This window comes from Trifolium pratense, linkage group LG7 (assembly GCF_020283565.1).
Source record: "Trifolium pratense cultivar HEN17-A07 linkage group LG7, ARS_RC_1.1, whole genome shotgun sequence".
Lineage (NCBI taxonomy): Eukaryota > Viridiplantae > Streptophyta > Magnoliopsida > Fabales > Fabaceae > Trifolium > Trifolium pratense.
The window spans coordinates 37,115,158-37,132,588 of NC_060065.1; the positions used below are offsets into that span (position 1 = coordinate 37,115,158).

The window sequence follows — 17,431 nt, forward strand, 5'->3', positions numbered from 1 at the left end:
CAGTGTAGTGATGTGGAATTGGTGTTGGTTGGATATTTGGAGAATTCAGCAAATAAGGCTACAGCTTCAGCTTATAATGACAGCAGAACAAACGCTCACATTGTTTTGATGATGACATTGACAGGTTTTTTTCTTCTGTTTCTGGTTATAACATGTTGAGTTTTTTAAAAGAAAAATATAAAAAGCATGACTAGTTGAGGAGTAATTTATACTCCATTATTTTTAAGAGATATATATGAAATTATTCTATTCATTATTTAAGCTTTAGTTATTTTATTTTAAATTTATATTATTGTACCAAAAAAAAAAGATTTATATTATTTAAGCTTTAGTTATTTTAAATTTAATTGCTTGCTGGTCCCAATAAAATAGTGGTTTGTGTGGCTCTATTATTCCATAAATGTTTGTTGTTCTATATATTAGTATGTTTAAATTTCTAGCTCGATCAATAGAAATGACAAAATTGTTAGATCAGATATTTTGATTAGAGTTTGAATTTCGGCCCCCCGGCCCCCACTTTATATGTGGGAGTTTTCAATCACTTACCATTTTGTTTATGTAAAAAAAAAAACTTCGACAAACAACAATAAATTAAGCCAAATAGTAAGAATGTTGGATTTTTTAAGCTAAGTGGTTAAGAATTCGATCGCTAACTCTTACATACGAAAAAACATTCAATTGGATGATAAGAACACATGTTCTCTTGACGAGATTAGTGATAAATGACAAACTTGACACAAAAACATCCATTATTCGAGTAAAATATTATGGATTGTATGATGTGATACAATTGAGCCACTAAATGAGAGATAAACTAACTAAAGTTAGATCATCTCCACTTAAATATCAAACTATTTAACCATTTAACCATGATGATTGAACACATATATAGAAACAATATCATAGAAGGAAAAAATATGGAATAAGGCATCCAAGAAATAAGATGAAAATGAATTATCAAATGGAAATTGGAATTGTATGAAAGCAAAATTTCATCCCGTATTGTATATATCTATTATATATGTACAAGCTTAACTAAATATATTACTATTGAAGATCGATCATTAAGAACACTGATTGAGTTGTATTGTAGTACATATTTCAATTTGAGTATAGCTAGCTAAAATTAAGGTGCAGATGCTATATCCCTAAATGCTTCCAGTGATGCTTCTTGGGCTTCTAATTCTTCACCCAAATCGATGTTACTAGATACTACCATGCTACAAGCAGCGAAAATTTTTCAAAGTGCACCTGTTCTTAGAGAAATACACCAAAACATTCTACCTGAGAAAAAATCCAAATTGGAATTAATTGGAATTTTTTACATGATAGTAGGAATTGTCCAAATTCCAATTAATTTGCAATTTTTTTTGTATTGTATTGTAAAAAATAATATTAAATATTATTATTGCACGATTTTTCCTCAAAATCTTTTGTTTTCTATTTACTTCTAATTTTTGTTTTGTTGATAAACAAGTAAAATAGAAACATAATATATATAATAAAAAAAAAAACCTAAAACCCTTAAAAACACAAAATGTCAAAAAAAAAAATTGTTGTAGTGTGTTTATATTAATTAATATAATTTTTGTATAATTTTTTTCAATAATTTCTTTAAAAAAAAAAACCTAAACCCTAACCCTCAAAACCCCATCTAACCCTTAATCCTCAAAACCCTTCTAACCCTTAACCCTCAAAACCCTTCTAACCCTTCCAAAACCCTACCCCCTTTCCTTCAAAAACGAAAATGAAAAAAAAAAAAAAACCAACTCAAGACGCTGCCTTGGGGATTGCGCGTCCTTCACAAGGTCGCTGACTTCCCAATGGCGCGTCCTTCATTGGGTCACTAAGCTGGGGATGGCGCGTCCCACTCACAGAAAAGTACTAGGGCATTTCGGTTAAATTTTTCTCAGGTAGGATGTTTTGGTGTATTTCTCTAATGACAGGTGCACTTTGAAAAAAAAATTCTACAAGCAGCACTAACCACTGGCTGCAATCCCTGCCATTTCAAAATCAGTGGCATATGTTAATTAATTTCTCCTATAATTAATTAAGGGTCATGTTAACTTGCGTCATAAGAATACATGTTAAGCTACCTAAAAATATAAATATAGTATTTAATGATATAAAGAATTTAATGTTTAGATAATTGAATGAACCACAAGTTCAATAATTTTTTTTCACATTTATCTTCTTAACATGTGCTCATAAGAGCACATGTTAACATTCTCCATTAATTAAATATCTATAGCAGAATTACGTTTTTAGTACATATATGAAATGACAAAATCATCGTAAACCCACTCATTTGTTACACACACAAGTGAGGAAGTCGGGATTCGAATCCCGATCATGACGTCCGGCCTAATAATTTCGGCAATTTTTATCAGTTGAACTAGGACTTGTGGATGGATCAATTACATTATTATTGTGTAAATAAAAAATATCATATAGATCATTCATACAAATTTTTAGAAAAACTTATAAACCGTATTTTGATGAGTCTCAATAACATATCAAATGATTTCCAATTTTTCAATATTATGGGTTCTGTCTCTTGCATAAAAGTTTCTCTGCCATATTACCATCAAGAACGCGTATGAGAAAGAACGGACCGGAAAGATTCTTAAGAATCGATAGTTTTTTAGTAAGTAAACATTAATGTGAAAACTATATATATAAATTACAAAATTAAACCTGTTTGGTTGTGTTACCATGTTCAATAGAGATGCATCATGCACCTATCACGCTGCTTATTCTTCGTGAGAAGTTATAAGAGAAGTGACTCATTAACCTAATGCCTTAAGATTTTGGGTGGAGATGTGGCGTCTCTCTCTTTAAGATCTTGGAGCATTGACATTGTTTCTCCCGGTTCGGCTTGGTGGGGGAGCGGGAGTGGATCCTGGTATTGGATCAACTATAGGATGTGAGAACTCACACTTGGGGGAAGAATGTTGGGTAAGATGTGGCGTCTCTCTCTTTGAGATCCTGGAGCATTGACCCATTATTTTTCCCGAGCTCCCCGGACTCTCCAACAGGTTCTACTTGATAAATGAGTCTATGAATTTTCTTCCTTACAAAATCTTCATGATTACATATTAATGGAATAAGAAGGATAGAAATTCTTTGTCATAGATGAGTATGAAAGATTACTTTTGTTTTGCATATCTTTCAACGTAATCAGACACTCTTAACACCAACATGAATTGAGTGTACATACGATTCTCGGATGTGAAAAAAACAAAAAATTTAATGGAATATCTTGTACAAATTCCTTCAACATTTGATCAACTTCTTTTCCACATTTGGACATGAAGTGAGAGAGAGAGGTAGTGGCAAAGAAAATTGGAAAATGCTTTACGAAAATAGATTAATTTTGGTATCATGGTGCACAAGTCTTCCAAGCTGTGCACTGTGCACAGATCACCGAAAACACTATAACGAATATGAATTTTACAAAATTCATCGTTGGATTGAAAGTTTTTATCGTATAGGTTATCAATTAATTTTTTTAAAAAAAATTTGAAAATCATTTCATATGTTATGGAGACTTATTAAAATTAACGGTTTTATAGATTTTTATTGAATACCGTTACTCTTGATGAGTCTCAATAACTTATAAAATGATTTTCAAAAAAAATTTAAAAAATTTATGGATCATGAACTAAACGATATAATTTCCATCCAACGGTGGATTTTATAAAATTCGTATTCGTTATAAAAATATCGAAGACTTGTGCACCATGCACCCCTTAATCAAGTGGTGGATGTTTGACAAAGCCTACTATTGGTATCAGGTTTGTTATACCGTCAACTAATCACATTTTTAGTATTAAAGTCATTTTTTGTGATTCAATGAGTATATTATTTGTGTATATTGTTCCTGACGGGACCTAAGGTTCAATACATAAGAAATACATCACGTTGATCTTGATCCACTACAAAACGGGTAAGGTCACACTCTCATGCCCAACGGTCAAGGAAACTAGTTTTCAGTAATGACCAACATCGAAATGATTGGTATTTACTACCAATCATGAATTTTCCACCATTATTATGACGACCATTGAAGGCGATGACGTCGCATCCATCATCACATTAATGGTTTTGGCTCCGCGATTAGGACTATATAAAACTCTTCTTATGCAGAAGGCTCAAGTACTTTTACACTCACTCTCGAAAACCTTCACTACATGCAAATATTGACTTGAACGTTGGTGTGTCAACAGTTATGACCTCTTCACCACCACCATACTAAGAGGAGAATCACCGGCTACGTCGATTCTGATCAGATAAAATCACATATAAATTATTGATTTAATTTGGGTTATGCATATGATTATTAGTAGCATGATTTTTTTTACACAATATTATATCAAAATTGTACTGTGTAAATTTTTTTTTTTTTACAAACAACAACATTTATTCATTTAAATTGATAGAGTACATCGAATAATACGAAGGATATTTTGAAAATTAAAATTATTTAATTTGTGTGAAGGAGTGGAAATGACGGGTGTAACTAGTAACTAGCATAAATCTAAAGTAAAACCCTAACAAGAAAAAATCACCACCCCCATCAAATCAAATTAAAAAAAAAATTGCAGGCACCGCCACTTTTCTCTTGTATCAGAAACAAGCCGGACTAGCACCGAACTCAACTCGCCGGAAAACGCAGCCGGAGTTGTCCGTCGTCAGCCAGAAAGTGAAAAAGTAATAAAGGTTTTCTCTTTTTCAATTTAAGTATTTTCATTCCCTTCTTTTGTATAACTCGCGATTGTGAGTGATAACATAGATCTTGTTTAATACTCTATTTGTTAGTTTCATTGTTAGTATTTTATGGAGTTTATGCATTTGCAATCCAATTTATACCTAATTACCATTTTCAATTAATTCAATTTTATTACATTCTTCTTTTTCATTGAATTTTTATTTTCACATCATCATTGTTTGTTGTACTGCACGATTGCAGCTTTGTATATGAACTTGATAATTGGTATATTCTTTTTTACAGTTTCTTTTTATGAATGGCTTTGCAACTATTGAGAAATCGCGCCACATCGTCGACATTCAATTTGTTCTTTAATGCTATTCGCCGTTTCTCTTCTGGTATTTTCATTTCTCTTCTTTGCCACATTATTCATTCCCTCAATTCCAACATTTAGATTGTAATATGTGTATTTAAGATAATGTAATTACACATGAATGAAAGACAAACGAGTAAGGGAACAGACTGTGCCGATAACCCTTTTTGGATGACAAAACCAACCCTCTTAGAAACATTTAGATCAATATTCATGGTATCTTGTAGTATTGGGGGAAAAGAAATTATGCAGCTTTGATGTTTACTTTAAGTTATGGTTCCTGATTAATGTTTTAAAACCCGAACCGGACATAGAACCCGTGAGACTGAGACCTCTGGGTCATGGTTCAATTGTTTTAAACCACTCAAACTTGGATGGCATTGTGACTAAACTGCTCAAATAACCGAACTATAGACAATATTGATTCACAATTTAACCAATTGCACCGTCCAGTTACAGTTAGTTTTTAAAATCATGAGGAGTGCTAGAAATATTCTATTTTCAACACTCTATCTAACACTCATTCTCTAATTGGTTGAAATTAATGTTGGTGCCTCACTTTGGAAATAGGTCCAACATAAAGTGGTGACACTCACATGAGTTTCACCCAATTAGAGAATGAATGTTAGAGAGTTTTGCTAGCACTCCTCTTAGGTCATTGCGTCTGACTATGCTGCTTTGTTTATGTCATTGTTTTGGCTTTGTAGCTGAGGTTTCGAACGGAATTCCCGAAGAGGCACGTGAGAGAATGTTGTATTCTGACATAAACTCACAGATTGGTAGTTGCATGCCTCTCTCTTCAATGCGAATTGGAACAATCATTCACAACATTGAGCTGAACCCGGGGCAAGGTGGAAAGCTGGTCCGAGCGGCCGGAACCAATGCAAAGATCTTGAAAGAGCCCACGTCACAGTACTGTTTAATTCAACTCCCCTCTGGTGTTAAAAAGTTGATTGATTCTCGATGCAGGGCCACTGTCGGTACTGTCTCTAATCCAACTCACGGTGATCGTAAGCTTAGGAAGGCTGGCCATAGCAGATGGCTTGGTCGGAGACCGGTTGTTCGGGGTGTGGCTATGAATCCTGTTGATCATCCTCATGGTGGAGGAGAGGGCAAGAGCAAGAGTAGTGGTGGGTGGGGGAAAGGATCCCGCACTCCTTGGGGTAAGCCAACTAAGGGTGGCTTCAAGACTGGACCTCTTAAACGGAAAAAGTAGGTAAGTAGGTATTTACTAGTACACAACATTCTTGTAATACAAATCTTTCTAATGTTGATGCTTCCTTAATAATTGTGGAAGCTTTGGAACTATTCTACTTCCAATCATGGATTTGATTTGGTTCGGCCAATTTTTGGATTCATATTTTGTACTTGTTGTTTCTTAGAGCTAAATGTTTTTGAAATATTTGCATTTTCCTTTGTGAACTATGCATTCAGCTCATACAACTCAACTCTATTGTTCACTTTATGAGGTTTGCAAGAATGTTTCTTTAGCTCTGTAGTTTGTATTTGTACAGATGAGATAAAGGGTGCGATTGTCAGTTTCTTTTATCCTCTGTTTGAATGTATTCAAATGTTCTTACTTCTATAATAATAATAATAATAATATATTTTCATGATTGTCTTTTGTATATTATAATTATAATTATCCTTTTCAACACAATAAGTTCATTAGTGTTACTCTTAACAGTGGTTACATATTATTATGTTCATAGTTTTTTGCATATGAAATTATTGCTACAAACAAAGGGAATTTGGTACTTGTGAACCAAGGGTTTTTACCAAGAATGATATGGGTAACATAGTTGTTTTAAACTGGAAAAGATTGTAAGAAACTGGGAATTAATCACACTGGCACAAGGCAAAAGCTAGCATGGACCAGCCTCTCGTATACTTCATCACAGACCAACGATCTATCTACTGTGTGGGGAAGGTTTATGTGGTCACAACCACAAATAAATATTGCTCGGGCACGCACATATAGATGAAGAAAAATAAAAGAATTTAATGATTAGTAATTTTAAAATAAATTAATATGAATGTTTATGTGTGTGCGAGCCTAAATGAAATTTATTTGGTGTTGTGCATTGTGCTTGTGCCTAGAAGTATTTCCCTAGTTTGTACCTGTATCACTAGATTTAAAATTACTTTCAAGGGTTAAAACACAATAACCCACCTAAGGAAGCTCTATACACTAGACTTTATTTTTTTTGGTTAGCCTAGTGACTAGGATTTCACTCTTAAGAGGAATAAGTGGAGTGTCTGGGGTTTAAACCCCGACTCTTGCATATAGCAACATCTCTTCCAACTAAGCTATGCTTACGAGGTACAATAGGCTTATTTTGATAATTTCAATATGGTCTCAAGTCCTTGATCACCATCACTGAGACATAGATGCTAAACATGGAAGAAGAAATGATACGCATTGTTAGTTCTATTTGAAACTTCTCTGTTGATTTGTGTTCACCATGACATTGTTGGATTCATGAAAAACAAAAGAGATCACTAAGTCAAAAGAGATCAGATGTCGTCCTTGGTTGCATGAATTTTCAACCATAGAGTACAATACTAATAGTTTTGGATTGCGAAGATATGACAAGGGCGACCTAAATATGAATAACTAATGATACTTTGTTCCAAAATCATGAAGCCACTTTTCAATGCAAATTTTCTACTTTTAGATTGCTTAACATGCTCCCTTAAGACTCAAGTTAGTATCACCCATTTAGAAGTTATGAATTTGCATTTTTTTAATAGAATAAATTTGTGTGTCAAACAATGAAAAAAAAATTGCTATAAGTATAATGTAATAAACAAATCAAATTGGGGGTTACCACGACACGAAGTAAAAATGGAGCCTAAAATATTGTGCCAAAGTTCTAGTCACGGGCCATGGGAAGTTCATATTTTAGGCCAAAACTTTCTAGTAACTTCATGCTATCTTCCAGTCAAAATAAAAAATAAAAATAAACTTCATGTTATCAATGATTGCCTTACGTGTTAGTGAAGCATGTAGCTAGTGGTTTAAATAAAGCTTAGCATTTCACCATCCTAAGACAATATAGGGAGAATAAAGAACTATGGTGCATATATAGAGAGGAATCTCCTTCACTGAACGTTCAATACACCAGAATACTATTGTAGTATTGTTGAGTTCTTCCACACTAACCTTCACCACTTTCTTTGTTGAGTTCTTCCACACTGCCATCAATGTTAAATAACTATAAGATCGAAATCTTCCCCTGAACATCTCCAAATAGTGAATTGATAAGAGCATGCATAACCTTGATCTGTGACTTCTCATTATCTTAATTATGGCATCCGGTAAAGTTCTAGTCACATGTCATGCTATTACAGGATGTTGTTCTGGCTTTAATTGGATCACCACTAATGAACAATAATGAAATTGGCCATTTAGATTAGTCGGTCCCTGAATTGGATACTGGACTTTTTAAAAAATAAATAAAAAACTATGGCTTCCGGTTCAGCCATATTTTTTTATTTAGAAAATGAAATTACTTATAAAATGTTTGAAATGTTCAATTTCATTTTAAATTTTCTCTCATAATAAATAAGGGCATAAATGAAATTGAACATTTCAAAATTGGTTAAAGTTTCTTATAAAAATGACAATTTTTTTTCTTCCAAAGTGTTCCTTATAAAAAAGGACCGGAGGGAGTATTTCTCTTTGATGGTTGCAAAAATAAACAAAATAAATGGACAATGGTCGTGGCGAGGCTCGAACTCGCGACCTTCGGCTCATAAGACCAACGCTCTAACCAACTGAGCTACAGGACCACACTTTTGACAATTTTACCAATTATATATATCGATAATCAAATCGGTTTTCCTTTGAAACAAGTGATAATTAAGTGTAACAATTAAATTATAAAAAAAATTTGCTTTTTAAAGATTTAAAAGATAAAACCTCTCATCCAGCTAATTCATATTTCATACACATCTTTTTATTAACAAAAATAGCATTTCTTTCATAATAATATTGTAAATACATGTAAGATTATCGATCAATACCGGAGAGCTAGCTAGCGATGTAATTGATAAGTGCCAAAAAGTGCTTCCTCTAAATGATAAGGTTCAGTGAACTTCTCACAACGTCGCGGGCAGCTAACCGCTCACGTCACCGCAATCCGAACACTTCACCGGACTATTCAATCGGTAGAAGCGACTGGCGGTGTGTCCAAAGGGCAGGGACGTAATCAACGTGAGCTGATGACTCGCGCTTACTAGGTAATTTTACTTATATATTTTAAGCACTTATTGACTTATTTTAAAAGTAATTTCATATAAAAAAAACCCAACTAATTGTAAATATTAGTTTTAATGAGAAAATTAGTTATTTTTGCTATTTCTATCTAATTCCAACATTTTTTGTAGGAAAATTTGGATTGAATGGAATTTGGAATGAAGAGATAAAGATTTTGAGTATGAGTTGTTGGTTAAGCGACGACAAAGCGACAGACAAAAATACGCAAGTTATCAGAAAATGCAGAAAAATCAGTGTCATCGCTGAGCGAGAGATAGCGAGGGATAGCGAGTCAAGTCAGTGGCAGGATGAGCTGTAGCGAGAGATGGCGAGGGATAGCGAGAGGTCGTCGCTGAGTGAGCTGTAGCGGCTAAAAAGTACTTCAGGGTGAAGAAACCTACGTCGCTAAGCGAACAGTTTTGTCGCTAAGCGAAAATCCACTTTTCTGTCACTTATAAAAAGCCATAAGACTTCATTTTTTTCAGATCCCATTCACTTTCAACCACTCAAAAACGCAGAGGGAGACCCCAGGAGCCAGAATCAAAGAGATTTGAGAGTGTCTCTACAACTTTTGTTCATTGATGTTTGTTCATCTCTCTTTTCTTCTTATCTTTTATAAAGCTATCATGAAAATGAATAGCTAATCTCTCTTTTGTTGAAATTAGGTGTAAATTACTCTATTAGTATGTATTTATCTTGATCTTGTTATATATGTTTTAGCTTATCTATAAATATTGATATTATCTTTGAATCTCGTGTTTTATTTTAAGATTTGAATTGTTATAGACATATACTCTTTGAATCTAAAAGAACTAAGATGATATCTATTAAAGCTTAAATTCTAGACATAGATTTAGGTTTAATATTCACTCAAAGTATCGGATCTTAATGTTATTGTATTGATTGATCATCCGAGACATCAAAGGTTAATAAGTATAATAGATATATCAGCGTTATCTGGACACAGAAACGTACGACGAGCGATACGTGATAATATTGATAGATGACTAAAATCTATATAACTGATTAGGGAAATACAAATGAATGAGTTAATGAAATCTAATCCCAACAAATTTATCTCTCTGTGATTTCGATCATTTCTTCACCATCACCATATTTTCGTACTTTCTCATAAACAAACTTTGTCAACCACTTTACTTGAAATTATATTAATTGTTGAACGACATCGATATCGCATCAGTCCCTGTGAAGATGATAAAAACATACTTACTTTTGATACTTCAACAGTAACCACTCTAACAAGAGCATGCACGATTTCATTTTGTTTACCTCCGATCAAACTCATCATGAGAGTTTCTATATATATAAAAAAAGTCTATAATAATATTCATGAATGATATCTTTAAGTTTTGTATCGTCTTGTCATGGCTTATTAAAGTTGCCAGCAACAAACTTGGAATCCATTTCAAAATAAACATGGCCAAGTTGTAAGTTGTAACTAGTGCACCCAATCCAACATTAAAGAGAGGTTGTGAGCTTCTCCCATGTCACCGGAGCAAATAGGCACAATCTAACAAGTTTTAGCAAGCACATATTGACCAAATTCATCTCAAATGCATATTCCAATTCCAATTTTATTCGAGTTAGTTGAGAAGAATACCTGGATCGTTACATTTAAAACGCCATATGAATCTAGTGAACAGTACATACAACATATGTATTTGATGTATAATAGTGTTCCAATATTATTTTTCTTTAATTATTTAGTGTCAATTTATGTGTATTTAATATGAAAAAATTATACCTATCATTATATTTCTTATATATATATATATATATATATATATATATATATACACTAGTGGAAAAAACACTTTTTAGGTCGGTTAGAATCGACTTCTTAAGTCGGTTCCGAGCCTGGCCTAACAATTCCAGTCATAAGAAGTATTGACTTCTTAAGTCGGATTTGGACTGACTTAAGAAACGCTTTTTAAGTCGGTTAAAATGACGTTTTAAGTCGGTCTCTACCTGACTTAAGAAAAGGCGACATAAGAAGTTTGAAGTTCTTAAGTCAGATTTTGACCTGACTTAAAAACTGACTTCTTAAGTCAGTTAAAGTTTTACCCGACCTAAGAAGTGTTACTGTAATTTAAAAAAAAATATAGCCACAATTAAATCGTGGCAAACAACGCTTTCTTTACAAAAAAATACAGTAGCTCTGCATTTGCTAACCAAATATCCAAATGAGAGTAATTTATTTTGCCCAATTTAAATTACATAAGAACAAATTTACAAACTAATTTAAGGGGTATAATATCACTCATGAAGAAATAAGTAACTAAACTAACTACAAACTAATTACAATTCTAACACACACTGAGAACCAACACAATAATGAATATGTGAATGTCTAGTCAATAATACTTTTCTCAATGTAAAACTTCAGTTCCAACAAAGTATATTGATGCAGAGTTGCAGACTCTTCTAATTCTATATAAACCAGTTATATAGACATGTGAAGTTCACTTTTCCAACACTGTTAAGAAAAAGTTCATTAAAAGTGAACTAATTTAAATAGATTGTGACATAAAAGTTTACATAAAAAGAGACACCAATACTTAGGGGAAAATTACCTCATGAACAACTTCCGTAGATTGTGACATATTGCACACTATATAGACAACATGCCAATCAGCTTATAAGCAGCATTTTGTACGGCCTAAAATCACGAGAGATATAATTAATAATTCAAACATATTAATCAACTTACTAAGGGTCTATATATGTAGCATTGAGAGATATAATTCAAATGCAAAATAACATGACACTAAACAACACAACAAAATCTAAATATCAGATGAGACTAATTTGCAAACACGTTACTATCTTAATTAAGGTATGTTATCAAATAAAAGAAAGACATTATTATCAAAAAATTTAAGTTATTTGACAAAATAGGCATATTTGAGCTTACCTATGTGTGGATTAAAAAGAGACTAGATAGATGTCAATAACTTGAACCTTTGTGTGAATTTCCTATGTTTGAGAGCGAGAGATGTGCCAAACCTCATAGCTTATAAGTTTGTGTAGAACCTCGTATTATAAAATAATTTTATAGCACACAAACGCTGCACAACATGAACACGTCAGTTTAGTATTTTTTGCACCCAAAATAAAGGAAGAGATGTGAGGAATAAAGGAAAAAATGGGTATTCAAGCTCGCTCAAACAAGTTCAAGACCAGAAAGGGAGAGAGTTCATACTTGTAAAAGGATTGAATCCACAAAATTTCTTTTGAGTAACAGGAAATACCTGTCATGTGACATGATAAACAAACTAAATAACTTCTAATAATTGATATTGGAACTAAGATAATGGCAGCAATGCATATGTCACAACAGTTGACATCTGTCATTGCCGCCTTCTATACACATTATCAGTAAGAGGATTATAGATTAGTAAACAATTGAATAATAAGTTAAACACAAAGTGAACACTTCATATCCAGTCTCCTTCTAGCTATGTCAGTACAAGGGAGAATATTACAATCCTCAGACTTGAACTTATCCAAGTTGCTTTGGCTGTCAGAAGAAACATATTATAATCTAAATATAAGTGAGAGATATCATGGTGGCATTGGCAGACCTACAAACAAAAATAATGGGGGGAGCTGCTAAAGAATCACACCATCTAACACAGCACGCCCTCCAATAACAAGTCAAAATGAATTGATTCAAGCCATGTCAATCATAGAATATCACAAAAGTATAAAACTGAACCAAGTGTTACGAAAAAGTTCAGTAATAGTGAACTAAGTTAAATATAGTATTTACAGAGGTTTACATAAAAAGAGACAACAATACTTAGGAGAGCAAGGGCGAAAATTACCTCACAGACAACTTCCATAGATTGTGTCATATTAACAGCTATTGAAACTGATTTGAACTTGTATACAAGGGCTGCAATTTCTTTCAAACTTGACATATTTTGAGAGCCCATCACCTTGACCTCTCGCAAAACCAAACTGATTTGAACTGGTATATAAAGGAAGAACTGGAACTAAACAACCAGTTCTTGAATAACACCCTATAGCAAGGAAAACACAAACGGCATGCTTCGATCTTTTCAAACAAACTAAAACGAAACAATCTCCCAAAACTAACAACAACAAACCAGGACAAAGCAATACTTATCATCTATTGTGATAATTGTTGTGGCTGCATTACAACAGTAATACACTTATTATTATGAGTTGCAGAGTATTAATAAATGATAATGAAAGCCTAATATAGCATTATCAGATATGTAAACCAACCACAAGATAAGGTCCAATTTCCTGTGAACCTGTAATGATAATAGAGTAAAAAACACAGAACCAAAACCATAGTAATCATCATAAGATTCATAGCCTCTATGTATAAAGTTGCTTCCCCAAAATTATATTATAAGAATAATTTAAAATAGATACTAATCCACCAAATTAAAAACTGTTAAAATGTGGAAAAAAGAGAATATGTAATATTCCAACAAATTAAAATTATACTCAACTCAACATCTCTCATCACTACACAACAACTAGAAGAGAAAATAATAATAATAATAATAATAATAATAATAATAATAATAATAATAATATGGAAATTGCAATAATCTCTTTGCAACACAGCACCAGAAACAGAAAAGGAAACAATAGCAACAAGAAATTGCAATCAAACAACTAAAAAAAGAAGTTAGGGTTTGCAGATTACATATACGGACTAAGAGAGCTGCGATGGGGTTCAAGTTTGCAGTGAAGGGTTGGAGTTTGCAGCGACGGGGTTCGATTTCTCGGCGGTGAAGAGTAGGATTTCTGGGTTTTATGTGAATGATTCGAGTTTGACTAAGGGATTTCTGGGTTCGTGAGAAGAGTTTAACAAAGGGTTCGATTTTGAAGTGTTTGCAGTGATGAAGGATTCAATCGATTGTTTCAGTGAAGAAGAAGAATTGGATTTTTGTTGCGGTGAAGAATAAGGGTTCGAAGGAACTGTATTGTTTCTGCGTATGTTAACTGTGGGAGTTTGTTAATTTTTTTTTTTTTTTAAAGTTTAAGATTTTTCTTTAAAAATTTCACAAAACAATAAAAATAAAAAAGATTTTTCTTTAAAAAAAAATAAGAATTCTTTTTATATTAAGGGACTGGGTTCGATTCTCGTATGCTACACAACACAATTTAATTTGTAAAAAATAAATGACACTTCTTAGGTCAGGCGAGTGAAGCCTGACTTAACAAAAGGGTTTCTTAAGTCAGTTGTCATGACAACTGACTTAACAAAAAAGATTTCTTAAGCCAGTTGACCGATGTCTGACTTAATAAATTTGTTAGGAATTTTTTAATCTCTATTAACTCGGTTAACAAAGGAACCGACCTAACACGGTTTAACTTATTTACGGAATTGCCACCGCACATGTTCTTAAGTCAGGTGGCAACGCTAACCGGCCTAAGAAGTTTTCTATAAAGTGTTTTTTCCACCAGTGATATATATATATATATATATATATATATATATATATATATATATATATATATAATAAATATACGATAAATTTATAAGAAATAATAGCATAAGTATAATTCGTTGCGTGTCAAGATAGTGTTGGTTTTGGATCCTTGGAGTATGCTCCTCTTAAAGTTTCAGGTTTGATTCCCGCTAATGCCAATTTTGATGACATGTCCATACCGAGCAAAAAAACTCTGACTTTAAATGAGACCCCCACAAGTGGACGGTGGGATTGGTCCCCTTGAATTAGTCGGTCCTGGGCCGGATATCAAGTTTTTTTAAAAAATATCACATAAATATGATCATTTGGGTAATTTTGGAGGGCACATGTGTTCATTTCCTCTGCTAAATCTTCAATTGTTGAAGAGGTGGTGGATTTCATAAAAAACATTTCATGGCACATGCTATTACCGAAAAAAGTTCGAGTTATTTTGTTTATTTTATGAATGATATTTTATTTTTTTTTTCGTTTTCACCACCAGTATCCGGTCAACTTGACCGCCTAATCTGGTTTGAGGTCAGTTCTATCAAGTGGTTACAGCCCCTCCCGATCGCAGTTGCAGGGGATCAAATTTTCGTTATCTCTATCAAGTTCAACATCAATCATCACAAAACCAACTAACTATTGATATTTAAACTGTATGATTATGTTATATGCAGTAGAGATATTGTTTGCGGTAAGCGATGACTAATCTCCATTGGTGAATTTGTGGGACACACAAAGTGGGTTCTCATCTCCTAACCAAATTTTTACGGTACACATGAACTAGGAATAAAACCTCTGACTACACTGATCAAATTCTAAAAACCTCTGACTACATACTTAACGAGATGAAAACCCTTACCACTTAGACCAATTCATTTTTTATGTTTTTTTTTTCTTTCGATTTAACAAAATTCATTTTGCTGTTAAAAAAAACAGATAAATTTGATCATGACACATATATACGTTACCCAATTTTGTTATTACTGTTCCATATACAGTTTTGTGAAAATCTCAAACATCATGAACTTAAATTAGTACTAATTTAACAATTGGGTTAGAGACAATTATAGTCTGGAACCAAAAAAGTATAGTGATTCATGACGCAATATACAATTAATTGACTTTATTTTGTTAACAATACAATTATAATTTAACAAAATTAGGAAGATCCTTTCACAAAGTAAAGATCATGCAGCTGGATTTTGTAAAAAAAAAAAAAAAAAGACAAGTTTCATAACGCGGTAATGAAATATTTTATCATCTAATCGGGTTTCTATTTTCTAATTAGTATCTAGCGGATTAAATGTCCTAAGATTTCAAAACCATTTCTTGCCAAGATTTGCAAAGTAACAACGGTTAAGAATTTGAAGCCATTTATTCATAACAAATCTCCATTTTTCTCCGAGATTAATAGACAAATCTTTATTTATTTTTACCATGTTCAATTTCATGTAATTAATTTCCTCGAAAAAATTCAATACTCTTAAACCGTATTTTTTGTCCGATTCTTACACCATTTTATTATTGGTGGTAATTTTTTTTGTCAAGTAGCCTAGTTAATAGAAATTGCACCCATAAGATAGATAAGTGGAATGATCGGGTTTCAAACCCCAACCCCCTTGCTAAGCTCACGAGACGGTAATTTTATTTATTTTTGCCAAGTAGTCTAATAGCTAGAAATTTCACCCTTAAGATAGATAAGTAGGATGACTGGATTTCGAACCCCGGTCCCCTGCATATATACTGCAATGTCATATCAATTGAGTTAAGCTCACGGGACGGTAAATATATTTCAACAGGAATATGAAAATCGGTTCATATACTTCAGTTTAGAAACAAGAACAAATTTATTTTTGGCTGAGGTTTTTTTTTTTATGTAATTTAATAGCTAGAAATTTGACGTTTTAAGGATAATAAATGAGAGATCTCATATTTGAAATATTCCCACCCTGTATATAAATTCACATTTTTTTTTCTTTCAAAATTAACTGATCCGTAATCTTCTCATTTCCCTAAACATTCATTCATGAATCTAAACTTTTAATCGGTGAATTAAATTTCTCATCACGATGTTAGAAAAATCACAATGAATAGTTGAATCTTTTGCATATATTCTCATTAATTTACATGAAACTGAATTTAATGCACTAGATCTCGATCTCTAAGTTCCAAATTGATATTACTCCTACCTTTTTTATCTTATTTTTTCTCTTCTTAATTTTTTAGTGTTAAATGTGTATTCCCTCTCCACAATTTAAGTGATTTCTATAATAATATTTCTCTTAAATTTGACCATCCATTCATTTAATTTGTTTTTGGTCAAATAGTCCAACGGTTAGAATTTTACGGTGAATAAGTGGATACTAGTGTTCAAACTTTGGTCCTACATTTTACATAGAATGTCCTAATCAACTAATCTAAGTTTACAGAGATCATTTATTCCACATTTCTAACATCCAAGGTTGTTAAAATCTCGTTTTAAAACGCAAACTCTATCGATTCTACATTTTTATGTATGACTTGCGTGTTAAATCAAAGCTAAATTAGTTTTGAGTAAAATCACAAGTCAAAACGAGTTAACATGATTTTACTCTGTGTAAAAT

The 17,431-nt window shown here is 32.6% G+C and overlaps 1 protein-coding gene, 1 long non-coding RNA gene and 1 other non-coding gene across 7 annotated transcripts; 1 reads left to right on the forward strand and 2 right to left on the reverse strand.

The window, feature by feature from the left end:
- The first annotated feature begins 4,534 nt into the window (after positions 1 to 4,534).
- LOC123897585 (60S ribosomal protein L2, mitochondrial) lies at positions 4,535 to 6,430 on the forward strand. Of its 2 annotated transcripts, none has more exons than XM_045948286.1 (3): positions 4,535 to 4,722; positions 5,015 to 5,109; positions 5,792 to 6,430. In XM_045948286.1, exons 2-3 carry the CDS (start codon positions 5,028 to 5,030, stop codon positions 6,298 to 6,300), a joined length of 591 nt encoding a protein of 196 aa, XP_045804242.1. In that variant the 5' UTR covers positions 4,535 to 4,722; positions 5,015 to 5,027; the 3' UTR covers positions 6,301 to 6,430. The 2 variants fall into 2 exon arrangements, with proteins under 2 accessions (XP_045804242.1, XP_045804241.1); XM_045948285.1 differs by having other exon boundaries at positions 4,536 to 4,713.
- A 2,375-nt stretch (positions 6,431 to 8,805) lies between these two features.
- On the reverse strand, positions 8,806 to 8,879 carry TRNAI-UAU. The gene has a single exon. It is a non-coding gene; the product is annotated as a tRNA-Ile (tRNA).
- Positions 8,880 to 11,538: 2,659 nt separating this feature from the next.
- On the reverse strand, positions 11,539 to 14,382 carry LOC123897586. 4 transcript variants are annotated; one of them, XR_006805089.1, is made up of 5 exons: positions 13,194 to 14,381; positions 12,569 to 12,617; positions 12,281 to 12,434; positions 11,940 to 12,025; positions 11,539 to 11,842 (listed from the first exon to the last, which is right to left on the reverse strand). It is a non-coding gene; the product is annotated as an uncharacterized LOC123897586 (long non-coding RNA). The 4 variants fall into 4 exon arrangements; XR_006805090.1 differs by having other exon boundaries at positions 12,328 to 12,434; positions 12,569 to 14,382; XR_006805088.1 differs by having other exon boundaries at positions 12,569 to 14,382.
- Positions 14,383 to 17,431: the final 3,049 nt, after the last annotated feature.

Bases quoted from the DNA above. Each gene is read 5' to 3' on its own strand.
- LOC123897585 (XM_045948286.1), top strand. From the start codon at position 5,028: ATGGCTTTGCAACTATTGAGAAATCGCGCCACATCGTCGACATTCAAT. The intron at 5,110-5,791 runs GTATTTTCATTT...TTGGCTTTGTAG, and splicing joins TATTCGCCGTTTCTCTTCTG to CTGAGGTTTCGAACGGAATT.